The sequence below is a fragment of the Labrus mixtus genome, chromosome 16 (assembly GCF_963584025.1).
Source record: "Labrus mixtus chromosome 16, fLabMix1.1, whole genome shotgun sequence".
In the NCBI taxonomy this organism is placed as follows: domain Eukaryota; kingdom Metazoa; phylum Chordata; class Actinopteri; order Labriformes; family Labridae; genus Labrus; species Labrus mixtus.
The window spans coordinates 18261650-18284740 of NC_083627.1; the positions used below are offsets into that span (position 1 = coordinate 18261650).

Sequence of the window (23091 nt, forward strand, 5' to 3'; positions counted from 1 at the left end):
ACAATTTCTCGGATTATGTAGCCTCCTGCACGGTGGCCAGGGCGGTGAGTGGGGTCAGTACCTCGTCATCATCAGCGTCATAGTGGGCGTACTGTTGCTCTAGCAGCTCTCTCTGTCTCCTCTCCTGTTCCAGGGTCTGCTGGATGAGTGTGGCCACCTCGCTCTGCTGGCCCGGACGCTCGCGGCCAATCACAAACCTGTAAACAACACGCAATGTCAAAAACATTCCTAGAACAAATACAGCCTGGTGACATTTTACAGCATCCTGGGAAAGAGGAAGTAAAATGCCTTGTGGGAAACATAGGCTCTTGTAAATTATTGTATGAAAATATATTTATATTTTTCAAAGGGTATATATTTTGTCTCTGCTTTCTTTAATGGTAACTATTAATTATCCAATGTACTACACAGGTTTAAAATGGTGATGACACCACCTTTAAATATATGAAAACGATCTACCCCTTTTTTTTTTCCAAAAATTCCCCTGGGCATGCTCCTCCTACCTGAGAGTCTCTTTTTAACGGTTACATAAACATGTAAATTTACTTAAACTCTGCTACCATTTCTCGTCTCTCCCTCTCGTATGGGTGTGTATTTGTGCAGTGAAATGACCACAGCAGTGACTGTGTGAGAGCAGTGGAGGCCCACAGCCACAGAGCAATGACAAGAATATTATCTGCTGAGGTATGAGGGCAGGGCAGGGCTGGGAGAAGGGACGAACATAATAATGTGAGCAGACAGTCTGCTCGGCCAGGCAGCCTGATATTAGGCTGGCCGGGAATAGAAAGGAGAAAGCAAGGTTTGCCTCTGAGCTACAGAGAACTAGCTACTGAAGCTACCCAATGCGGATAGTTTATATCAAATCAATATAACATTAAAAGAGTGGACAAGGTCGGAATATAAAGGAGAACGGGAATAGGATGATGTAAGAAGAAGTGAAAAACGTGCAAGCCCTCCTTCAAATTCAGGTCTGTCCCTTTTTTCAAATATTGTGTTTTTTTGTCTTATGATGAGGACAAAGCTATATTTAATTTAGGAACACAAGACAAAATAAACACAACATTACATACTACTCTTTCCAGTGTTACTTAGCTGGAAATATTCGATAAAATCCATCAAATCTTCTCTATTTTCTTTTTCTTTTAACTACAGCAATGTAACCAAACCAAACAACGCTGTATGAGATTTTCTCTGACCTTTTCTCCGATCTCCAGCCCAGCATGGGGCCCTCTGACTGCGTGTGTGTGTGTGTGTATGTGAGCATCTTCCTGTCTACTGTTTATGTATGAGAGTGTATAAAAGAGAAAGAGGGAAGCCGAGAGAACGAGAGACGGAGAGAGAGAGAGAATGAAAGAGAGGGAGTAGATTTGAGGTATTGCGGCTTATCACATGGATTCAGTTCCTGATATTTCCAAAGGCGATGTAGAAAAGGGCCTTACGCTCCAGCAGAGAGGAGGGATTTGATCTACATGTGAAGGAACAACTGAAGGGCAGGACAGAGAGAGAAAAGAAAGAAAGAAAGAGGGAAGGCCCTGTCTGAGCTAAGTAGTGAACTGTATCGAGCGTTCGGACAGCGGGGAGGTCTGAGGAGGAGCTGACCTGGAAACAGCCTTCCTCCTCACGCAGAGGGACTCGGGCTTGGTTCCTCCTCACCTCCTGCTGTCCTGAGGCTGCCACACACAGCGCGGCTTCAATTCAACTGCAGGAACCTTCACTTCTGATCTCATTTACTCCCATTTATAGCAGCAATGCTTCTGTTAAATATACAGTATGGTGCAGTAATTTGAAGGGGAAAGCTTTTTGTTTTACTTTTGCCAGACGATTTCAAAATAAAGCTGAAGTGCTTAAAGGAGAAATGGTGTAAAGGATGTCGGGAGATTGCTACAGGACACGTGTCTGCCCAATTAGGAAGCAGTGGGTTGACAGGGCATTTAAGGATGTCAGCAAGGGTTCACACATTACAGACATGACTGGTCGACCATGATGGAGACGTGTATTATACTTAGGGTCAGGTCAGGAGCTCTGATTTTTGTCAGACTTTTACTTCCCCTCTGAACAATGGAGGCATGTTGCATGATTTACAAATACTTTGTTGAAACAACTTGGTTTTAAAGTTACTTTTTTTTTAGTGAAAGTCATTGAGTCATTATTTCCTGACTTCCCTTTATCTGGCAATCATGTATAAGCCCATTTGTTCCACAATAGCCATACAAACAGGCCTTCAAAATAAAGTTTGTCTTTTGCAAAAATAAACACGTCTTTTTCCGGAAGCTGGACACTGTATAGGTTATAGAAAATGCTACCCAGGAAGGACTAAATATTGCCTCTGTTGGGTACTATTTGAAACGGGGAACTTCTACACATTTTAATGTGCAACTGAATATTTTTAAAAGAGGACGGCCCTAAAAGAAAGTCAGTGTCCATCGCCATAATAATGAAGGAACAGTTTGGTTTTGTGATTTGTTTTAGCTCTAGATATGGTACAAAAAATACAGATTTGTTTCTAGGGGAAAGGTTAAGATGAATTAGTAGTTTTGCCCTTTAACGGCACAGTAAAGCAGACAACAAACTAAATGTTGAAAATTGCTAACTTTATCACTCAAAGCAAATCAATGGAGGAATGTTTTTTTTGCATAATTGTCTCTCAAAGAATATAAATTTTTTTTGTAAAAGAAGTCAGCACAGATGTGCTGTTCATACTTATAGATATTCAGATGTTTAAACTAAGAAGCTGTTTTAAAAAAAGTAAGACAAAGCAGTTCATTTTATTTTTCAAATAATGTAACGGCCCAAATTTTCACAGAGGTAATCCATGAAAAGGCCTCTTGAGTATTCTTTACAAAACGACACTGTCAGGAGGGGTCTTCTGACTGACACCTGGGTGATTTGCTGCTGGAAGTCAGGGTTAAATATAGAGAAAATGGCTTTTCTAGGACAGTTGGCCATAAAATCTCTGGTGATCAGATGGAGAGAGGAAAGGATTTACCAAGGAGGAGGAGGAGGAGGAGGAGGAGGAGGAGGAAGAAGACGAGGAGTGAGTGGGTGAGACATGATGAAGAAAGACTAAAATAGTGAGAGACAAGAGAGGAGGAGAGAAGAGAGAAAGTAGGTCTGACAATTCAGTTACAGCCTGCTTTGACGTTGTTACAGTGCTTTTTATTTTGTGCAGTGGATTTAAGTATTTTCCATGTTTTTCAGTGTTATTCCAAATCTTTAATAGGCAGATTAGATGTGACTGTATGAACATGGCTACTTATCAACTTCCTAGATAGAAAGACAGGTGATGGATGGAAAAGTTTCAAGGCTGCCTCACCTACAGTGCCACATCCTGGTATGTGGAAAACCCTCACTGTCAATATTAGTTCAGCAAACAGCATCTGTTCAGCGGACAGCCTGCTTTGATACTGTTAGGCGTGCTTTTGTTCAGCCACCAGCTTCTCTTCCACACACACTATCTATCTAACATCTATCTCTCCACAGCTGAGTCCCCACAGAGGAGGTGTGCACCAGAATAGGATGAGGTTGAAAACCACACTGAGGCCATGGATTGTTAAACACCCCATAACAGCTGCTCCATCATAGTTTGTCTAGACTGATGGGTCAATGAGCTGAAAAGAAGCGTAAAAAGGGTTAACAAGGTTTTACAAAAGCTGTAAACTGTGTGTCGGCTGTCTTTCAGTGATTTTTATTTTCTAATTAAGCCTATTTTTATGGGTTTTACCATTTTTTTTTATGTTAAGATTTTGTTGTGACCATTTTGCCTTTATTGGACAGGACAGCTGAAAAGAGACGGGAAATGTTAGGAGGAGAGAGAGAGGGATGATATGCAGCAAGGGGCTGAGGTCAGATTTGAACCCACTTTAGCCTCTGTACATAAGATGGGCTTCATAACATAATGTTTTCTGATGTATTCAACATTGTTCTTATGTGCTTTTTTATGGGTTTATACATTTCGGTGTTAAAATGTTTGCTATTTTAATGATCTGTGCAGCACTATGGTAAACTTTTTAGTTGGAAAAAAGAGTGCTTATATACATATAGTGGATTGGATTGTATGGATAAAGAGTTGTCAAACAGAATGTGAGATGAAGGAAGAAGCAACAAACAAACCAGGAGAAAAAGGAAAGACAAGAAAGTGCAGAAAGCTGAGATAGTAGCATCACAGTGATGCCAAGGATAGCACTGGCTTTGTGTGTGTGTGTGTGTGTGTGTGTGTGTGTGTGTGTGTGTGTGTGTGTGTGTGTGTGTGTGTGTGCTGTCTGCTCCCCACTGCTCTTTATAGACCCCTGCCAAAAAACTGCTCGACCATCAAACACACAAGACTTTTACCACATATTGTGTTCCCAAGTCTTCACCTCCTTTAAATGAGATATGCTAATGAAGCTGCCAAAATAAAACAATAACAGAGCCTGGCTGCATTAATTTGATGCTTTTTGGTGCTTTTTACACTATGACAACAGAACCACCAACATTCAGGATTACACTCATTATCATTGCTGAATATAAACAACATATTCTACTGACTTTGGTTGGTTGGTAATTCTGTATGATACATGATGGCAGTCTGGTCCTTGGGTCTGATAGCTGCTTGACACACTTTGGTTCCTGTAATCTTATAATCCAAAGATCCTCATCAGTGGAAGAAACAAATGCAAATCTGATGTGTGTATCTAATTTAAAAAAAATACATTTGGTCAAGCATTGCAGCTTAATTTGATGGCGAGGTCAACTCTACAGTTTTGTTTATTGTAATCCCCCTCGTTCTTGACATCTCTTGAGGCAAAGTTAACTTCTTGGCTGTGTTCAGGTCTTACCTGACCACTCCTGAGGTGTTTCTGAGAACGGAGGCAGCAAAGCTCTGTGTGACGCCCACCAAACTGGTCCCATCCACCTCCACGATCTGGTCGTTCACCTTGATCCTACACACAGGAACAACAGTCAACACTTTGTACAGCAATCCTTTGTTTCTACACTTCACGTGGTGAATTAGTAATTCTGGTTTCTTTTTATCTGTTCTTCATGGATTGCAATGTTAATGATGTAACAAACACACTATGTCCCAATTACAAACTGATGAGTCGACAGAAATAAATGTGGAAATTTCATCACAACTTATGCAGCAAAACTACTACAAGAGGCACAAATAAACTGCCCTATCATGCATATTCACATTATCTTCAAAATGACAACAGTTCCAGACAGTCGTGTCGCAACACATTCCCTGTGCGAGAGTCCCAGACTGTTGCCTAACGGGGGGACAGAAAAGATGAGTCTCCAAACTAACTCGGAGGGCTAATGAGGAGCACAGACGGCGTTTTATTCTCTGCTCCAGACTCATTGAGAGGTCAGCTATAGTTCTTGACCTGAAATTAAACTCTTGATGAGCCAACATTCATGACTGGAGGGTTGTGTGCAAAATGCCAAAAATAGAAGTTCTGACTAAATATTCAGCTAAAACAAAAAAAAAAAACCCTTAGCAATCTGCATATAAAAACCAGCAATGACAAATAACTAATCTTAGTTTAGCATAATTTCTTTGACATGGGAATAAATCACAAACTAGCTCTCATTATTTTTCAAAGAAACACAGTATTGTTTTAATAATTCACTCTTTTAAGGCACAACACATTCATCACTGTCATCTACAACAAGCCACTTAGGTCTCCACACTAAATCTTCTTACACAAGTCCTTCAAATCAATATTAACATGCCAAAAGCCATCCAAGCTCTTTAATATCAGTGAATACAGACCATGAATACTCCATCTTTTCCAATGATCACTCTTTTGATTATATTAAATAGTCCAATCAAACCATCATAACTAATCGACTCGGAGGACTGAAGAGTGATGATCTTTAGAAAAATTGAGGGGGTGATGAGTTACTCTTTCAGGAGAGTTTTTAACACAGAAAAGTAAGCTTTCTTTTACTAAACATACAACATAATGACTTCTATTACTGCTGAACCCCCTTAGCAAATCAAAATCTGCCTAATGACTCGATAGTATTTGTTACAAATGTTAATGAATGCTGAAATTTGAGAAACATGTTCTTGTCGACTGATGAAAAGACTTTTTCTTTCTTGATTTGGATGGAAAATTTCCCTGGGCTTGAAGGGCCCAATTTCCCTAAATCACATCATAAGACAAGGATTTAATTTCAACATATTTTAGGGACAGTTGTTATGAAAAAGTACTTTTCAGGACACTTGAGTGTTCATAAGAGACAACTGAATGAAAGGGTGAACACATTCAGTGCACAAAAGGATGAGATATCCTTTAGTGCACTGATATTTCCTATATTATTATATTTGGGGGCTCAGTCCGTAGGGATCTGGGTTGGGAACCAGAGGGACGCTGATTCAAGTCCAGATGCAAACCATAAAATGGAAGTTGGTCTGGTAGCTGGAGAGGTGCCAGGGCACTTCCTGAGCACTGCCGAAGTGCCCTAGAGCAAGGCCCCCCCCCAACTGTTCTGGTGCTCTCCCTGGGTAGCAGTGTGTAGCAGCCCCCACATGTCCACGTGTGTGTGTTTTGGGCCTATATGTGTGAGAAGCATGTCTGTCAAAAACAGAGCTTAAAACCAGAATTTCCCTCAGGGATTTATAGAGTATATACAATTCCAAAACATTTCTAAAAAAATACATATGCTACATATCCACATTTCCATACTGGCAAAAACTCATTAAAATTGCATCAGAATTTCACAATAGAGAGACACATCAGCCTGAGAAGAAGACAGAGGTGGTTGTCTATCAGTCAGGCTTGTCTCTTTGTCGCTAACACTGGTGGACTTAAAGGCAATGCAAAGGCATTAGAAAAAAAAAAACAATAAAGAAAGAAAACATATATTAGTATTATTATTTTCATACAAATAAACCAAAACCACACAAACACACCCTCATCTAATGCTCTCCCAATAACATCTCATCCCATTACACAAACACCTAGGGTCATCTGATCCAGACAACACAGTGATCCACAGCCAAGCTCATTTATCTGTCTATGTGTGTCTGTGTGTCTGTGTGTGTGTGTGTGTGTGTGTGTGTGTGTGTGTGTGTGTGTGTGTGTGTGTGAATTTCTCTCATGTTGTGATCAAGACTAACAAAAGGTTCAGTGAAGGCTGAGCTGTGGATTCACAAAGAAGGATGCTTCTTTTTCCACCATCTAGAGTTCTAGAGGCACTTAAACACGGCACCCTAACAACACCATCAAAACATTTTGAAAACAAATGCGGCCGTCTTGCCCTGTTTGCAGAAAGAAGGTCAGCAGCAAATGGGATCAAAGTTGAGACTGAGTGAAATGTTAATGGAGCAACTTAGAGCGACAAGGGGACGACTAAACGAGAAGGATTTGAATGTTTTATCCTTCGCAGTATCGAGCTCACTTTGCAAAGTTGTAAACACTTCAAAACTGTTAAGTTCGTTTCAATAGAAGTTTTCCCCTTTGCAAAAGCAGCACTTCATAAACTAGCTCAGTAACACTGATGTAAAGATCCAGCCTCATCATTTATCCAACCAACCAACCATACCCTGTATATTCTCTGTTTGATGTTAGGTCAATGAACTTGACTTGAAAACATTGTGTTACCATATTGGTAACACTGATCATTTAGTTGAATTTTAATGTATTGTATTGTACAATAAATTTCGCCTTGAAAGCATTGTACCAGATTTAGTTTAGAGCTCATTTACATCTGCAGTCCCTTGGCCTGTCTACATGTCACATTCACCGTTTCACACACTTGTTGCAGAGGCTGTAATGTAACCTTCAGTATAAACTAACCACAATCATACACATTCACACACTGCCTCTATAACAATGACTAAGACAACACTGCACTGGATAGACTGTGGAGGAGTGAGAACCAGTCTAACTTTAGTTTAAATCACTGAAAAGAAAGTTCAACTCGTGAGGCTCAGAAATGAACTGAACTTTTGCTTTAACACATCCTGCCTCTGATCTCTTCAACTTTTCATACTCACTGAAGGAAATGACATGTTTTATAGTTGGTATGTCTGTCATCTTAGAACAGGATCAACCTTTGTCACTTTTGAACAAGCTGTGTCTCTCACTCCACTCCCTCATCTGTTCGCCTGCTACACTTCAACTATTCTCTCTCATGTGCTTCTGGCTGCTATATAAATTTTTTTTTTTAAAAACCCAGTGCACTAGAGTTCCCAGTGTGTACATAGAGCTCACAGTACCTCATACCCTCATAATGCGTTTGATGGAAGTGCTTATCGTTCTTTAATCTGTTTAGGGGGAAACTGAACCACACACATACAGCCACAGGAAAAAGCGGCTGGTTTAGAGGCAGAACAACACAGCTCGCCTGCTGGGAAGCTGTCATCTCCTCCTCCACCCCTGACTGAGTGCTTACTCTGCACTGTTCACGCTTATAATATAATGCACAAAGACACACAGCACAAACACAGATTCCTCATCCCGGCAACACACACAGACGACCAGGGACAAAGACGGAGACATGCCATGAATGCAGAAGCAGTTTTTCATTTTCTGCAGCCGAACTTCTGCAAAGTAAAACAAAATATTTAGAGATAAAAACACGCTAATGCAATGTCTCTGTCACACAATACCCACACAGCACACACACCTTCACACAGTACATTTCACTGTGAGGCCTCATGCCCCATACTGCGCCTCTCCCGGAGGATTTAATCCGAAACCCTGCTGCTAAATCTGACAGGGACAGAGTGTTAGTGTTAGTGTGTGTGTGTGTGTGTGTGTGTGTGTGTGTGGGAGAGAAGGTTGTGATGGAAAAGTGAAAACAAAATTGCTGATTAATTGCTATTTGTTATTTTGTTTCATAGGTGACTAATCACTCTTTTTTTCCCTTCAGCCCTTGCTGGGATATACTGCATTTTTTTCTCCTCTGATGTCTTTACAGGCTCAACGGCACCTAAATTCAAAATGATCTCCAGCAGCCATTTTCCTTGGACCAAACACCCAGGGTGGAAGCTGTGGGAATGTTGGAATGCTGCCTTCCAGGTTTTCAAATTGTATAACATTAGGACATTCAAGATATCACTAAAAATTCAAGCTAATTTCTAACAATAACAACTTATTTGAACACACAATAGCTAGCATAAAACAACCGCTAACACTAGCATTCAACCCGTTCCTAACAAACATTACTGTTTAACAGTGTTACCGTATATAGGAGAGGTGTATATTTACATGTTAATGATAACGTTAGCTAGAAAATGGTAATGTTAATGTAGTTTATTGAATGCTAATGTTAGTTTTTGTTGGCTAATGGGTTGTTAAATATGTTGTTAATCTTAAAATATTGCCCAATGTCCCTACATGATTTAACTTCCTCTTGTCTTTTAGTGTTTTATCGTTGTAGAAAAGGTGAAAGGGGAAAACAAGTTGTCAGTTTCCTACTGTTTTCTAACCTAGCATACATCAGTGCAACATTATAGTAGCATGTTTCAGCCTCCCACGCTGAGGGTGATATCAGTCAAAAATGGCCGCCTTGTGAATATGATGTAAAGGAGAGCAACTCTCACCTGCTGTCTCTCTCTGCAGCTCCTCCCTCGATGACAGTCTTGACGAAGATTCCCAGTTTCTCCAGTCCAGCATCAGCACCGACACCCATCCCGATGATGCTGATCCCCAGACCGTCCTCATCTGGAAACATACAGACCACATGCAGTCGTTAAAGCACTGTTGAGGACCTATATTTCTTAATTTTCAAATCAAACCCAAAACGACGCCAAGTCCACTTTAGGACTCATGGAGAGTTCAATGGACGAATACCCTCAAACAATTGATTTATTAATGAAGAAGAGGAGTTGATATTTACTTGGGTATGCAGTGTTTCCCCTAGGTTTAGAGCTCTGGGGGGGCGGGGGGGGGGGAGGGAGTGTGTGCATGGGGGCGAAACTCCGCCTTGCACGTTACAGAGGAGAATTGTAAACGCGCGACAGAAATGACATGCCGTCGTGTAAATAAGATAAATAACATGAGGCTATTAAGTTTGTTTAATAAAAGGACGAGGTATAGACCTGTTCTATAGGAAAGGTATCCTTATGACTTCTGTTGTGATCTGGCACTATATAGAAAATAAAACTAACTTGACCATCAAGGGGGGCGGGGGGTGCCGTTGGGGGGGCGGGCCGCCCCCCCTAATATAATGGTAGGGGAAACACTGGTATGACACCCTTCACATAAATGGGAAATTCCCTTCTAGTGTTGCATTCCTCCATCTCCATCCAGAGTTAAATATTCATGAGTTGGTAGGGTTGCATAACATGGAGTGGATGGTGAAATCCTACCATTGACAGTCATTCTATTTTAGGTGTTATGGATTATAACAGAGGAAAACCTCGACAGGAAAAAGACAAGCGAGGGAGATGAAATATCACCTCTTTGTAGCTCAGGCTGGGGAATTGGAACAAAGAATGTCTTTAAATGTGATCTGTGGAGATTTCCTGTGAGCTGCTGAACGGTAACACACGACATAGAATGAGTAGACATTTTATAAGAGTTTTGAAAATTTGAAAGATTTATCATTAACGCTAAGGCTGGAATCAAAAGTGTAAGTCATTCTGTGGGAAAGTGGACAGACACACTGACGGTGGCAGCGGAAGAACCTAGATAAAGAGAGGAAAAATAAAAATATCACACTTTAATTAGAAAAAAAAAAAGTGACATCCCACATGTGGGTGATTTTGTCTACTGGGTATAACAAGTAACTGACAGGATCCACCTCCACAATCTAAGATTCTCTTTCTCACCTTTCTCCAGCTCCACAGGGAACAGCTCCAGTTTCTCCACCCTCTTCTCCAGCTCGTACTCTGCGGAGGAGGCAACTGGATCCACCTCTTCATTTCGCCGGTCGTAGTCCTCATTGGAGTAGGTGTTGAACACCTAAAGAGGGAGAGGATAGAGTTAACGGGAGTCAAAATGGAAAATGATATCTCTAAGGTTGCTCATACTTTTAGAGGGGAAGTGAAATCAGAAATACTTTTTTTCCCCGGGGAGCATTGCACAGCTGAGGCATTGAGTCAGATAGTGCGGTCACAGTTGCACAAATGGTTCTGAGCCTCTGAAAGCATCTGCATGTTCAGTTGAGTTTTTACAAAAGAGATGTTGAACCTGATGGCTTCAATAAAAACAACACACAACACTTATCAGTCATTTCTATTCTCTGATGATAACAGCTGTAGATCAGCAGGCGGAGTCTTGCTACTTTGGAGGTTTATGAATATGAATAGATATGTTCCCAACCAATACACTATTTACTAAATGAAGCTAATAACACTTTGTTAAATAAACTACACCAACAAATCAGCAAATAGACCAACAGGAAACTGTCAAAAAAAAGGGAAACGTAGGCCTCTCTCTTCCCCTAAGCTCTGTGGAGGTTGAAATGTCTGTTCCATAGCAAGAGTCGACCGTCACTTCACATCTCATCCCTGCCAAGCGCTCTCACTGCTGCCTGCACCCGAGAGGAAGAGAGGAGACATAGATGTGTACGAGCACACGTCTTTGGTGCAGCTTTCTGCAGAACACTGGCTGCTGCTGCAGAATAAAGAGGTGCATGGAGATTGATAGGGTGAAATTTGGATAGGTTAAGGTGCGTGCAATACACAGGCTCGCTTACATGAAGATATAGGTGCAGCTGTCTGTAGACTCCTCAATACCCAGTCTATTTGCAACAGCTCTCATTAGATTGTAATCGACCTTGTCCACATGGTGTTCTCTCCTACAAGCACGGATTTATTTGTAGGATATCACACCTTCAGTTTGATGACGTCAAGCATTATCATAGTTACCCACCCACTGCATGCAACTCAGTAGACGAGGGAAATACTCTGCGCAGAGGATGCCAAAATCCTATTCCCATGCACAGATCTTTCACGTTTGTGACACTTCAACAAGCCTGCTGCAAAGTCGCTTCCTATCTTAGTGCCCTGTGGCCTCTGTGAATAGGCTGAAAAGAGGAAATATGCTCTCAGGAGGGATCAATAAGGCATCATGTCACATCACATGTATTGATTAAAGCCTAAAGCCAGATGTGTGTTTCGATACTTAGCACTTATCTGTGCAGAAATGACAAAGGGCAAACAAGTTGAAAATATATATTTTTTAAAAGTGCATGTAAAATAAAGTGACAACAAACTGTGGTGAATATATAAATATATAAATGGCTTTCTGTTTCAGAGACAGTGTGCTGGTTGTACACACAGCTTGGGCCCATTGATGTGGCGTGATGCTGCCAGGGTCGGTTTTTATCCTTTCCTCTGTGAGCCCGGGTAAGCTTTATCCATGACCTAGCTGTCATCAATCATTCACTGTGATCAACAGCGCTGCATTATTAACGCTAGCAAGAACACAGACGCACACACAGGAAATTCGACACACAAACAAACTGTCAACATGTAAAATAAATGTTGCACATAGCATAAAAGAAAAATGAAAAGAAAATATACATTCTATAGACACACAAACACAAACGAGTAAATGCTGATCATTTCTAACCCCAGCATTGGCACTGTCCTGGACGCCCTGTGTGCGATGCCATTGTTGGCAGACAGAACCCTCTCTAATGGCCTCTCTCTGTCACTGTGAGCTATGTACAAACACATTAGCATGTGGCTAGTCACTTGAGAGAGGGAAAGCGAGGGCCATGAGGAGAGAAGAGGACAGATGAAGGTGGATCTGTGAGAGAAAGCAAGTGGGGAAGAGACGGAGCGGGCGCAGTGATGGAGATAGATAAGGGCAACAAGAGAAATCTTTAAAAAATTCTGACAGACGGATGAACTGAGAAAAGCAAAGGATGGACAAGAGGGCAATGGTGACCGAGAGAGTGAGCGACAAGATAAAGGATAGAGCATGCACAGGGGAAATAAGAAGAAGAGGAAGGCAGAGTAAGAGGGAGAGAGAGAAAGAGAAAGAGAAAAAACAAAAGAAAAGACAGAGAGTGGCGTCAAGTCATTTACCTAAAAGATAAAGAAACCTGTCTATCTCTAAACAGGAAAATACATTACCTAGTTTATTTGGGGAGGAGAGGCCGTGATTGGTCAATTTGGAAAATGCTTAGGCAACCCAAGAGAAAACACACATCTGAGCATAACTGAATACCAGAGGTAGAGGAGCTTGCTGAAATTTGACGGTCAACCTTTTCAGACTGATAACTAATTGTGATTTTTTGTGGTATTCAATAATATGAAAATATAATTTATATTTCCTTTTTACAATGTGAATTATCCACTTTCAAAAATTTTTTTTTTTCCAGCAAAAAAGACCGCATCATAAGATGGCACAGGAATATGTGCGACTGTTTAACCTTGCCAGTTTGGTCAGACCCTCCTGCTTGCTGTTTTTCTTGCAGGTCTGCAGCTGCCAACCGCTGGTCTAACAGCTGTGGAGCAGAGCTACCGCTAACCACAGGCACAGTGTCTTTATTAGGGATGGGGGATTGTTCATATCTATGGATTCTGATACCCTTATCGAGGCTCCTTAATATCGAGACTACTATTGATACATTTCAAGTTTCTTGTCAAAACCTATATATTTTCTTGACGTCACATGGGCCGAGATCAGCTCGGTTAGAAATACACCTGAGACGGAACCCCCATCCTGAGTCTCCCTCTGCCCGGCCTTCAGTCCATCCACCCAGACCGGCACATCCTCTTCCACCATAATCATGATCTCAGCATACATTCGTCTGTCTCAACATTCATATGATCTATCATTAAATGTCAAAATTGGGAAGAGGAAATTTATGACAGACATCATTGGTCAACAGAGGATGAACTGTCAGACTTTGATAAATAAATGTAATTTATTAATAAATTGTAATTGTGAGCATGTTAGCTAAAGTTAAGATTAACTTAAAGCACCAGCGAGCAGTCTCACGGAGCAAAAAAGGAGTTTAGGTACTTTAAGTCCAGGAGCTCGACGAGAATCTGTATGGATTTTACAGAATGTGTAGTCTGAGTCACACAAACACTTGATAGAACTCACATAACCCAACATTGTCTGTATGTAGTGACAGACTCAAGAGACTAAACAAATACTGACAGCGCCATCAAACACTGACACATATCAATATACCCACCTTAATCCGTCAAAACGATTCCCTAGAAACAGCAATGTCAGAGATTTTCACCCTGATCCTTTTTAAGAATTTTTCCAAAATCGACATCCTCATGACAAACACAAAACTTCCCTCTTCACACACTCTGTATAACATCCTTTTTTAACCACTCAATGAGAGTAAAATATGTCATCTTCTCATGGTGTGTCTTTATGAAGGATTAAAGAAAACACAAACCATTTACATGTAATGATATTCCTCAACACGGCACTACACTGAACAGAGAAAAGGCTTGTGCAATCAAAAAGAGTTTAAGATATTTATTTATACAAAAGGGCCTCAATTAGTAAGTCGTGTTTAAATAAGTTATACCCATTCTTGGGTAATGGTTGCTGTTTGCTGAACACATCCTGCTTCCTATAGTTTTGATACAGTATATCTACATCCACATGTCCTATAGGTGTCTTACATAATGTAATACATGAAGGAAAAGCATCACTTCCTTTGACGTTGTGGGAGTTGGTAAATTCACTCATTATCTTACAGAAACAGTTTTGGTGTAACATCACTTCTGATCCACCCACACACACACATACACACACACACACACACACACACACACACACATACACACAGGAACACCTCCTTCTCTGAGATCTAACACACACACTGTCAAGTCAGATAATGTCTTCCTACACTCTCTCATTGTGTCATTCTCTGCTTTTTCAACCAATATCTCTCCTCTTCCTCCGCGTATCTATCAACCATTCAACCACTGATCAATGCCCCTTGCATGACACCGAGCCCACATCCGCAAAACATTTCTGTGTTTTGACAGTAATCAAACCCCTTTTAACAGAGTTACTGGTGCTGAAGTGCAGACAGCAGGTCGACTTGTGCCTCCACAGATTGTCAGTGTTGTTATCTGATCTCCAGGCCTCGCAGGAGGATGGAGGGAGTTTGGTCTAACTTTTCTGAAAAAAGCAGTTTTACTGTCATTTGTGGATGCTGCTGCTGCTGCAGCTGCTGGCACTGCAGATGCCATCAGCCTGTAACTTCATTAAAGCTGAGCTCACTCACTTTAAGTGCTTCTTACTTTCCCTGCATATGGGTGCTTTAGTATGTGTGCTGAAAATGCACCTAAGGTTTTTAAATAATGATATAAAGGCAGACTTTATTTGCATGTTTTGTGCATCTTGTTTAAGTTGAGAGGTGGCATACATACACACAGTCTTTCCTAAAGTAGAAGTATACATTTTTTGGGGGAAAAGTGAAGGCTCTGGCATGAATTCATGGAGTAAAAATAAAATGTAGTGTTCTGAAGGACACCTCTATCAGCTGTTTCTGTGCTAAACTAACTGAGCCTCACGTCATATTTGGGAAAATATTTTTTTTTTACATCAATTAAAATGATGCATAATTTTGCTTCTTTGTAAAAATCAGTTGCATGAAGACTCATCTTCTCTGACATGATCTGCAATTATTACTGGTTCTCTTTCATCCATGTAAATGCAGGTTCTCCCCGTCGGTTGCAGACATTGAATAAATCACTCTTATCTTGATTTCAAGTTTCCCGCTTTGGACGTTTTGACTTGACACATCTGTAATGTTGTTTGTGTCGTGTTACATCAGTCCAGCTAAAATTGCTTCGATGGATCCATAAAGGAATGGTCTTTGCTCTGTGCTCTGTCCCATCTATTCAAGTAACAATTTGTCTTCAAGTTTGTAAAAGCAGCACGTCTGCATGGTGTTACTATGCTATGTGGAATGATACTTCAAATTAGATAACAATACAAAGTGATGCGATAAATAAAACAAAATGTAAGAGTTACTGTGAGCTGTAACTCGCAGTTGTTGTCAACTGTATCCACTGTTCTTCATGTTTGACACAATATGCAACATGTTTGTCCAGCTAGCCAGCTTTAGCATCATGCCTCTGACTGAATCATAATGGTGCCAAAGCATGGCTACAATAGGCTACTATTCAACAGGAAAATGCTGCTGAGAAAGCATTGCTTGTTTACAAAGAGTATTTTTTCTGATCCACTACCACAAATCAGACTTTTGTGATGTTGCATATGAGAGTTTAACAATGAGATTCAAGTCATTGCGCAGCCCCAATATATGGCACACAATTGATACAAACTTAACAAACCTATAATTCCCTCCAAGTGCACCACATATGAAACAACCTTAAGTTCAGTAAATAAGTATTCAGTATATAAAGGAATATGTGTAAAAGTGTTGAGCGAACAAATTAAAAATGGAAATAAAAATCAACGACCAAGACAGTATTTATAATTCTTTACCGACCTCTCTTGAGTTTTCTGTTTGCATGGCTGCGCTTGCATGTATGCAAACTCATCTTACTGCCTGTGGTGCTAAATAACAAACCCTCAGCCAAAAAAATGTCTGTCTGGATAGTTGTTGTGGTAGCCTGAAGGCTCCCCTCCAGGACAGTGGAGCTTGGTTTAACCAAGGACCCACAAACCCTCAAGGGAGGAGAAAGGGAGAGGGAGCCAAGGAGGGAGCCCACTTGCGTGAGGAGATGGATTTGATATACTGGGACAAGAAAAGACAAATGAGGGGACAAAAGAAGAGATGCAGGAAGCTTTAAGATGATGAAAAAAGAAGGAGTATTAAATGAAAAAAGGAAGAACCCAGTGCAAAGCTTGAGATGCATATCCAGAGAGAGAAGCAGCGTGACTCATATGATTCATGGGATTCAAGAGCAGCAGCAGCACGGGAGGCTATTGAAGAGTGAAACGGGCAACAAGAGATAAATAAAGAAATGAAACTGAAGGAAAAAAAGGAAAGCCGAGGAGCGTTTAAGGCCAGGGGTAATTTGCTCCAGGGTTGTTTGAGTCTCTGCCTAAGATGTCACGGCATGGCGCCCATGCACGGCCAACCGCCTCTGATGGTATTAAACTTGGCCTTTCAGTGCGCTGCCCACCCTGTGCCTTCCAGACAGTGGACACCCGGAAAAAAAACCCGGAAGAAATGTTCCTACTGCTGTGGCACGAGCTCAGAAGGCCCTGCAGTGGGTTAACTACAGCAGACTGGCACGAACAAACACACACAAAAAAAAAAAAACACGCTGCAAATTGGACACAAACTGTCCGCTCAGCACATTTGCATTCCATTACTTTTACCTGTGGCCACCTGCTCTCACTCACAACACTGTGCTGGAGAGCTGACAGGTGCTGCAGAAAGTGTCTGGATGCTGACGGGACGAGACATTCGCTGATGATGGAAATGACTTCATGCCTTGCAAGAACAGACTGAAAGTGACAGATTTGCATATCGGAGAGGGAGATGGGAGGATTTTGAAGTGAGACAAAAGGTGAAACAAGGTGATAAATTCAGTTGCCAGCTCGATGTGAAGATCAGTGAGAGTGTACAGGATTTTACAGTCGATTCAAGTATGACCTTTCTGTCATCTCGACACACATCAGCCATCAGGAAGTGGCTCTAACTTTTGACATCTCGGGGAACGCCACAAGCTAGCATGTCAGCATTTTCTTTTTATAACTTCAGATGGAGCTGCTGCATACAGAGTAGACACCCCGACTCATCGCACAAGGGGAGATCCTGGGCAGAAAAACACTTCTAAGTTGAAGATTTGATTTTGATTCAAAATGAGCACACATCTCACAGTTTTTCAGCTTCTTTTCTGAAGGCTGCACTGGGTTCCCCCCCCCCCCAAAAAAAAAAAGAACTTCAGTCCACTTTTTATGTCATAATACCACTGGGTGCCATGACTCCCAGCAACAAACAACGCCACAGGCCAGCAGGGACATAAGACACAGAGAGGGAGGGCGAGAGAGAGAGAGAGAGAGAGAAAGAGGGAAAGCTTTTAACAGGGGGCAGAGCATAGTAAACAACTAGTACTGAATAGCTGCAGACAAAGGCCTGCTTTACTTCATCTCTTGGTCGTATACAGTGAGTGGGATTTGAAGTAACACAACAACAACATGCTGCTTGTTACAGTACTGACGCTCTGATGCCCACTTTTCATGCTATGCAGTTCATTATACTGCAACAACAATGACTTGGCAAGCTCAGCATTCAGATTTCGACATAGTTTAATAACCTGCTCTGTGTGGTCTGGAATAACTCTGCTTGTGGTGCAGATTACTGCAAAAAATGTGAGAAAGTAGAAGAAGTGGTTGGTTTTTCAGGACATTAATCCATCAAAGGGGTTTTATGTTAATTCAGACAGTTCAACCAAATCAGGTTCCTGACTCACTCTAAACAAGGACGTGGTGACAGTGCAGCAGTATGAATCTTCCTCAGCACCGGATTAGTGAACACTGAGAACATTGTGTCACTCTGCAGTTCTTTACAGCTACAAAAAAAAAAAAAACCTACAGCAGCAAACGGTGATATAATAAAAGGGGAGGTCAGATGGTGAAGGTGGGGGTGGCAACTGCCCCACCTCAAAAAAAAAACCCGCAAGGAACGTCTCACCTTTCCTAGATCATTAAAAATGCATCCCCCAGGGAGGATCCGGTGGCTCCCATACAAACAAACAAAAACACCACTGCATTAATAATGGAGTGACTAAGCTTCATGCACGCACAAATGTGCACAAACCCAAAGACAGAGTTTAGAGAAGTTGTACCTGTCGGAGATCAAAGAGGGAGGAGGAAAAAATCTCTGTAGTCATGGTGGCAGTTTGGTTTTGATTATATTTTATGGCACCAAAATACACTTCTGGATTATTTTCGGTGAGGTTTTATTCAAAAAAGCTACATGAGAGTTTCTACACTACGACATGATTTGTAAGAAGTCTAGCTGTAAGTCAAGATTTTGGACTTAGCCTCCGCAAAAGGAGCTTAACCAAAATACTCAAACTGCCTGAGCTCAGCTGCTGTTATTTCTGCTCCAACCAAAATGTCAGCTGTTGTATAGATGCAAATTGTTAGAACTGTCCCCCAACAAAACTCTCTATCCTACTATTATACCCAGCAGCCAGTGATTGCATAATTAGGAAGTTGACAGCTTCCATCAGCCCTTAAAAAGAAATAATAAATCATGTTACCGTCTGTGTTTGGGTAGACACTGACTAAATCTTTGAGAATGATCGGGACAGAGAGATCTTATTACGTCTGAAAAGACTTCCACTGCCACACTAGACTACATTAAAGGAGGCTAAGCTGTAGCAATGCTCTGAAGACCTAAATTCTATTTAAAGACGACATTGCCAAAATCCATGTCAGCATTGGTTCCAGAATTTGAGCAAGGCTGTTTAACATACATCATCATCCAGAAAGACAGACTGCCCTTAAGTAGAGCAATCCTCCGTCAGAAAACACGGTCAGGAAGCAAAGTTTCTGGCTGGAGGCCATCTCATTTAAGCCTGTGAAGAACTAAACCGACTGGTGATGTTTCAGATAAGGATGATGTTTACTGTTCATTCATGAACAGATGTACACTGTGTTGGATTTAAACATTCATGCCAGAAGTTACATCCTGACAAAAAAAGGAGGCTTGGACTCTCTGCTGCTGTCATGTATGCTGTAAATGAGCTCCCAAACCTTCAGTGGAAATATCTGTCTCTGAACGCCGGGCGAGCCTGAGCAGCAGCACTTGGGGGCTTATATAGTTTTCTCTGTTTATGGCTATTTCCTCTTTAAGCTTCAGTGATTTTATCTCTATTTTCTTTCATGCTCCAGTAAAGTAAAAGATAGAACTTGAAATTGGTTTGAAATATTGCAGCCTGAGACATGAAGAACAACAGAACAAATGTAGAAAATACAGAGAAAAAATATAGAAATAGAACATATGTGTGGTTTCTCTTTGCAAACAAATGCTTCCAACGACGATATGAAAAACAATATCAATAAGGACCCCATATGGAGATCATCCAATTCTGATTACCATATTCCCAAATTTATATGCGAGTATCAGCCTGATTCCAGTGGGATTGTGCTAGTGTCACAATGTTGTCGTTTGTAATTATCAGGTAATAATCTACCTGGTATCAGATCATTTTCATTTCTGTTAGATTAGATTAGAAAACTTTTGATTTTATTAATCCTCAGCGGGGGAGACTCTTTTGCCACCTGGTCCATTCATTCACACAACGAACAAAATCAACAGTACAATCATAATACACAACAAGTAAATAAATAAGCATATAAGCACACATAAACATGAAAAATATAAACCACAGGCACACAGGTGGCAAAGTCGCCGGCCTCCCAACCCTGTCACAACAAAGTTGGCTGTTACAGCCATATAACTTAATTTTTAATACTTTTATAAGTATTAAATCAACCTACTTTATACAGGCTCAAGAAAGCCAGACTGAGAGACTCTATGGTCATATGCACCTCTATGTGGGCGTCTCACAACCCTGTCATTTTGTTAACAGCTCATACAGCTGACTGGCCCCTGATCACCTTTAGGACTTTTACAAATCACAGAAAAAAGAAAGGGCTCAACCAATCACAGAAGCAAACAACACCCCTGTCAAAACATCTGGTAAAGGACTTTCATCAAAATGTCTCTTTAACAACAAAACATTGTCATACAGAAGAGGAATGTAAAACATCATATTGATTACGGCTCTGAGCTCGCTCTGCATTCAACTAACGGCGCAGCAGCAGAATCTAATGGACAAAACAGCGTCCTCTCTGATGCTGTAACACACAGCATGTGGAGGGGCTGATTGCAGAGGTACTTCAGCAGCCATTTAACCGGTGCTCCACTCATCTCATCTGCTTAATACCATTAAGATATCACAGTGTCTCTGCCTGTGAGAAAACAGTTGCTCTACAGGCACAAAAGAAAAAGTATCATTAAAAAGATGATATGAATGCCATTCACGTAGAGAGGGAGAGAGGAAAACAGGAGGAGACGGGCATGGCAGACTGCATGCAGAGGGAGAAGACTTCTTCTGTCAAACTCACAGGGTGCTGCTCAACACAGAGAAAGAAAAAAAACACTGCAAGGGAAAATCAAAAACTGCAACAAGTGTGAGAAAGCTAAAAGCTTTTGGGATTACTTTTTTTTTTTTTTTTTTGCATCAAGGCTTAAAAATGTGAAACCTTGAGAGATCCAAAAACTGGGAACCAAACACTGGCAGAGATGTACTTGATGCCTCGGGATCAAAAAAATCTGTTCTCAATGTCGTATCAGCTGCACAGAACATACTTTGACAACAAAAGATCAAATGTGTGAAAGAAGACTGAAACTGCTTGGATACTAGAAACAATGCTGCTGTCTAGAAAACACAGACTAGAGGTACTAATGTCAAGGAGAAAACCGGTTGCTTGAATGAACATGAGATCTGATTCTCTCTCTGTAGGTCAGTGCCTTCGGGAGGGCAGGCTTGCCTTCGCCTTGTGTGGCTCAAAGCAGTCACTTCTCACTGGGTCAATCAGGATTTTACAACCGCGAGAAGGGATGTGGAAGTAATCTTTGATAAAGAAAAAAAACTTGTATGTGTGCTTGAGAAACGCTGGGCGATTACAGACCCGGTAGAGAGTCCGTTAGAATATACATACTGTTGGCACGGCAGTCCTGAGCTAAATGCTAATGTCAACAGGCTGATATGCTCACACAGCCACAATGCTAATGCTCTAATGCCATAAAGGTATAAAGCTTATTGTGTTCACCACCTAAGTTTAGCAAGTTTTAGTTAGCATGCGAGTGAAGCTGAGGCTGGTTTAGCAGGTGTTTGGTCAATGACCATCTGGACACATCAACAATAAAAGTATCGACTGGATGATGATGGTGTTGTTGGGGGGTTAGGGCAGTGGCTCTCCACTCATCTAGCCTAAGGACCTGCCACCAACTCGTCAGTGAAAATCACGACCCAAATTTCTGATATTTTCCGACCAATCAGATTCATTTACTGAAAATTTGGACCCCAGTCAGTACAAAACATGTGACAGAAGCCTAACTGAACAAAGCACAGACTTGTTTACACAAGTTCTTTTCCAGGCACACATTCGCGACCCACAGAAAATGGCTCTGGGACCCACCAGTTGAGAACCACTTGGCTAGGGGATCACTGATAAATGTGTGTGTTTAGGGTTTATTTACATGAAACTGTGTTTGTGTAAAAAAACTTTTTAAAGAAATCAGCAAATGCATTTTACAGCTTTAGTTTAAGGCCGATTTATTCGACATCACTATGTTTTGTTTCCATCTGCTACCCCCTGAGATCCCACGAGATTATTCGAGATTTTGTGAGTGTGGTACACTGCTCCCTCTTGCACATGCAATGATCTTACTTGTATTATGTAGTGAATTATCTTCTTGTGTATTCATGTTTGAGTTGTAGTACTGGAAGAGAGAAGACTCTCTGTGAGGTTTGCTTTTATGTGCAAGATGCAACAAGACCAACTGATGTGTGACCTGGTGTTAGTTTGGCTATAAACTAGATTCATTCACAAACACTGGAGATGTCAACAAAAAGCTTTCTTGAGCATTTGGATACGCCTTCTCAAACATAAGTCCATGCGCATCTTTACAAAATGTTGCCATAAGCTGCGTTTCATCTTCTCCTTGTGGTTGCCAAGATGATTTCCAAATTATATGAGCTCTAAAAGCTGGGATGTTGAAATGATTTATCCGCTTTACAGGGCACAACTACGAAATATTACATGAAGGGGAGGGAACACGAAGTATTAGATTATAAAAATGTTTTTTTGGGGGATTTTTTTGCAGTCTTATTTGCTGTCTCCGTCCACGGGGGTCAAGCTAGACTCGTGCGGGGCCGAGGGCTGAGAATATAGCTTTGTCCCTTTCACTATATGGACGAACAAAAGACAGATCCCTGTTTGTTCCTCGTGAGCAGAGAGGAGGGGGCGTATGTTGGAGAAGTGGGAGGGGTTCATGTCTAATTGTGCATGTGCTCCTATGTGAAGGGGGGCAGTGCCTCTTTTGAATATTCCATATGATGAACGAGCGTCGGCCCCTTTCATAGAAAACAGAAGCCTTGAACAGACAGACAAAAACAAATCATCATATAAACCGACAAGCTTCTTTCACTGTAACATAAAA

General features: G+C 41.2%; 1 protein-coding gene across 5 annotated transcripts in view; it reads right to left on the reverse strand.

Moving 5' to 3' along the window:
- ppp1r9a (protein phosphatase 1, regulatory subunit 9A) overlaps positions 1-23091 on the reverse strand; it is a 54793-nt gene that overhangs the window by 22519 nt on the left and 9183 nt on the right. For all 5 annotated transcript variants that reach the window (XM_061059833.1, XM_061059834.1, XM_061059832.1 and 2 more), the window contains exons 3-6: positions 10766-10898; positions 9536-9656; positions 4815-4919; positions 62-197 (exon numbers count right to left, since the gene is read on the reverse strand). In XM_061059833.1, coding sequence (XP_060915816.1) covers positions 62-197; positions 4815-4919; positions 9536-9656; positions 10766-10898 — 495 coding nt within the window. The remainder of the gene's footprint in view (positions 1-61; positions 198-4814; positions 4920-9535; positions 9657-10765; positions 10899-23091) is intronic.